General features: G+C 41.9%; 1 protein-coding gene across 1 annotated transcript; it reads right to left on the bottom strand.

Moving 5' to 3' along the window:
• Nucleotides 1–350: 350 nt before the first annotated feature.
• Nucleotides 351–911, bottom strand: LOC138906130 (uncharacterized). Its single transcript, XM_070194653.1, has one exon. The coding sequence runs from the start codon at nt 909–911 to the stop codon at nt 351–353; it is 561 nt and encodes a 186-aa protein (XP_070050754.1).
• Between the last annotated feature and the right edge of the window lie 1,996 nt (nt 912–2,907).

Below are 2,907 nucleotides of genomic sequence, written 5' to 3'. Positions count from 1 at the left end.
ATACGATATGAACAATGTTCCTTGTCCGATATAATAGACATCGGAACCCCTTGAAGGCAAATAATTTTACAAAGATAAATCTAAGCCAGCTGCTCTAAATAGTAGGCTGTCGTCACTGTAATGAAATGTGCAAACTTGGTTAGCTTATCCTCAATAACCCACACATCGTCAGATCTTCTCAAGGTCCGTGGTAGCCCAACCACAAAATCCATAGTGATGTGCTCCCACTTCCACTCCGGAATATCGAGCATATGAAGTAAACCACCTGGTCTCTAATGCTTGTACTTAACTTTCTGACAGTTCAAACAGCAAGCCACATATTCAACAATATCTTTCTTCATTCGTTTTCACTAGTAGTGCTGCTTCAAATCATGGTACATCTTCACGGAGACAGGATGAATGGAATACTGCAAACTATGGGCCTCCGCAAGAATAAACTCCTGTAACCCATCCACATTGGGCATAGAAATCCAGCCCTGGAGTCTCAATACCCCATCACCACAAATAGTCATCTCCTTGGCATCACCATTTTGCACCGCGTCCTTAAGGAGAAGCAAGTGGGGATCATCATACTGATGCGTCTTGATGCACTCAAACAAAGATAACTGTGACACAACACAAGGAAAAACCCTTCTTGGCTCCGAAACATCCAACCTCATGAACCTGTTGGCCAAATCCTGAATATCCAACACTAACGGTCTCTCCCGAACCGGTATAAAAGCAAAACTCCCCATGCTCTCAGTCTTCCTACTCAAAGCGCCATCTACTACATTGGCCTTCCCGAGATGAAAAAGAATGGTGATATCATAGTCCTTTAGTAGATCTAACCACCTCCGTTGCCTTAAGTTCAGATCTTTTTGTGTGAATAGTTGCTGTAGACTCCTGTGATCCGTGAATACCTTACAAGACATGCCGTAGAATTATTGGCACTAAATCTTAAGCGCATAAACAATGGTTGCTAACTCTGAATCATGCACTAGGTAGGTCTTCTCATGGGGCTTCAACTGATGCGAAGCATAAGCGATCACTCTACCCTCCTGCATTAACACATACCCAGTGCCAATCCGTGAGGCATCACAATAGACTATATAAGAACTAAATGCTAAAGGCAAACCTCGAACTCGAGTTGTAGTTAAAATATCCTTGAGCTTTTGGTATCTCTCCTCACACTCGTCACACCACTTGAATGGGGAACCTTTCTGAGTCAATATATCCAAAGGGGCTACAATGAACAAGAAACCCTGCATGAAATGGCGATAATACCCAACCAAGACTAGCAAACGATTGATCTCTATAGTAGTAGAAGGTGGAGGCCAACTCTAAACGACCTAAATCTTCTTTGGATCCACCTTAGTTCCCTCACTGGACACTACGTGGCCCAAGAATGTCACTGAGTCTAGCCAAAACATTCACTTGGAGAATTTAGAATATAACTTCTTCTCCCTCATAATCTAGAGCATGATCCTCAAGTGCTGCTCATGTTGCTCATGGTTACAAGAATACATCAGAATATCATCAATGCGCATGATGACCAATGTATCAAGAGAAGGTTGAAATAAGATATTCATCACGTGCATGAAAGTTGATGGGGCATTGGTCAGCCCAAAAGACATCACCAAGAGCTCATAGTGGCCACAATGGGTCCTAAAAGTCGTCTTCAGAATATTTGAAGCCTGAATCTTCAATTGATGATATTTTGATCTCAAGTGAATCTTCAAGAATACCTAGCACCTTGAAGTTGATAAAATAACTCATCAATACATGGTAGTGGGTACTTGTTCTTGATAGTAACCTTATTTAGCTTCCTATAGTCAATGCACATCCTCATAAAGCCATCTTTCTTCTTTACAAATTAAACTGGAGAACCCCAAGATGAGAAACTCGGTTTGTTAAAACCCTTATAAAGCAACTCTAAATGTTGTTCATTAAATTTATTCAACTTCACTGGTGCCATGCGTAATGTAGAATAGAGATGGATTGAGTGTTCGGCATCAGATCAATACCAAAATCAATATCTCTATCGGGAGGCATGCCCGGTAGGTCTACTAGAAACACATATGGAAACTCATGCACTACCGGAACTAATTAAATGGTTGGAGTATCAACACTAACATCTCTCACGAAGGCTAAGTATGCCAAGCACCCTTCTCGACCATCCGTTGTGCCTTTAGGAAAGACAGCACCCTACTAGGAACATGACCTAACGAACCTCTCCACTCTAACCTCGACTACCCCGCCATAGCAAACATCATGATCATAGCGTGATAATCAAGAATAATGTGATATAATGACAACCAATCTGTACCCAAAATCACATCAAAATCCACCAACAGAAGGCCAATCCTAGCCTCATAGTCCCCAAAGACCAAACAAGCATGATAGACACAGTCTACAGGTGTAGATAGATAAACATGTGTACTCAAAGAATCACGAGATACATCCAAATATGAAAAAATAGGACGACTCATAGAAATAAGTGGAACCCGGATCAAATAAAACTAATGCATCTCTATGATAGACTAGAACGATACCTGTAATGATGTCATCTCAAGTAACTGCCTCAGTCCTACTAGGGAAAGTATAACAACGGGATTAGCCTCCCCATCTAGGACATCCTCTACCTGCCTATCCTCTACCTCTAGATGGTTGTGTAGGTGTAATAACAACTGGAGTAGAAACCATAGCCTGAGTACCCTGTGGAGGTCTACCCCTCTGAATTTCGGGATAATCTCTCACCATGTGCCCTCTAACACCACACTCAAAAAACCCCTATAGGAGTGTAGTTGCAGAAGGTGCGCTAGAAGATAACTCTCCAATATGAGTACTCCGAGTCCCATGGCTAGATGGAGCACTACGAGTAACCTGAAATGCAGCCTGTACTAGTTGACTAATAAAACCTTTGCCATG

The sequence above is a fragment of the Nicotiana tomentosiformis genome, chromosome 2, assembly GCF_000390325.3.
Source record: "Nicotiana tomentosiformis chromosome 2, ASM39032v3, whole genome shotgun sequence".
In the NCBI taxonomy this organism is placed as follows: Eukaryota; Viridiplantae; Streptophyta; class Magnoliopsida; order Solanales; family Solanaceae; genus Nicotiana; species Nicotiana tomentosiformis.
This window is presented reverse-complemented; position numbering and strand designations above follow the sequence as displayed.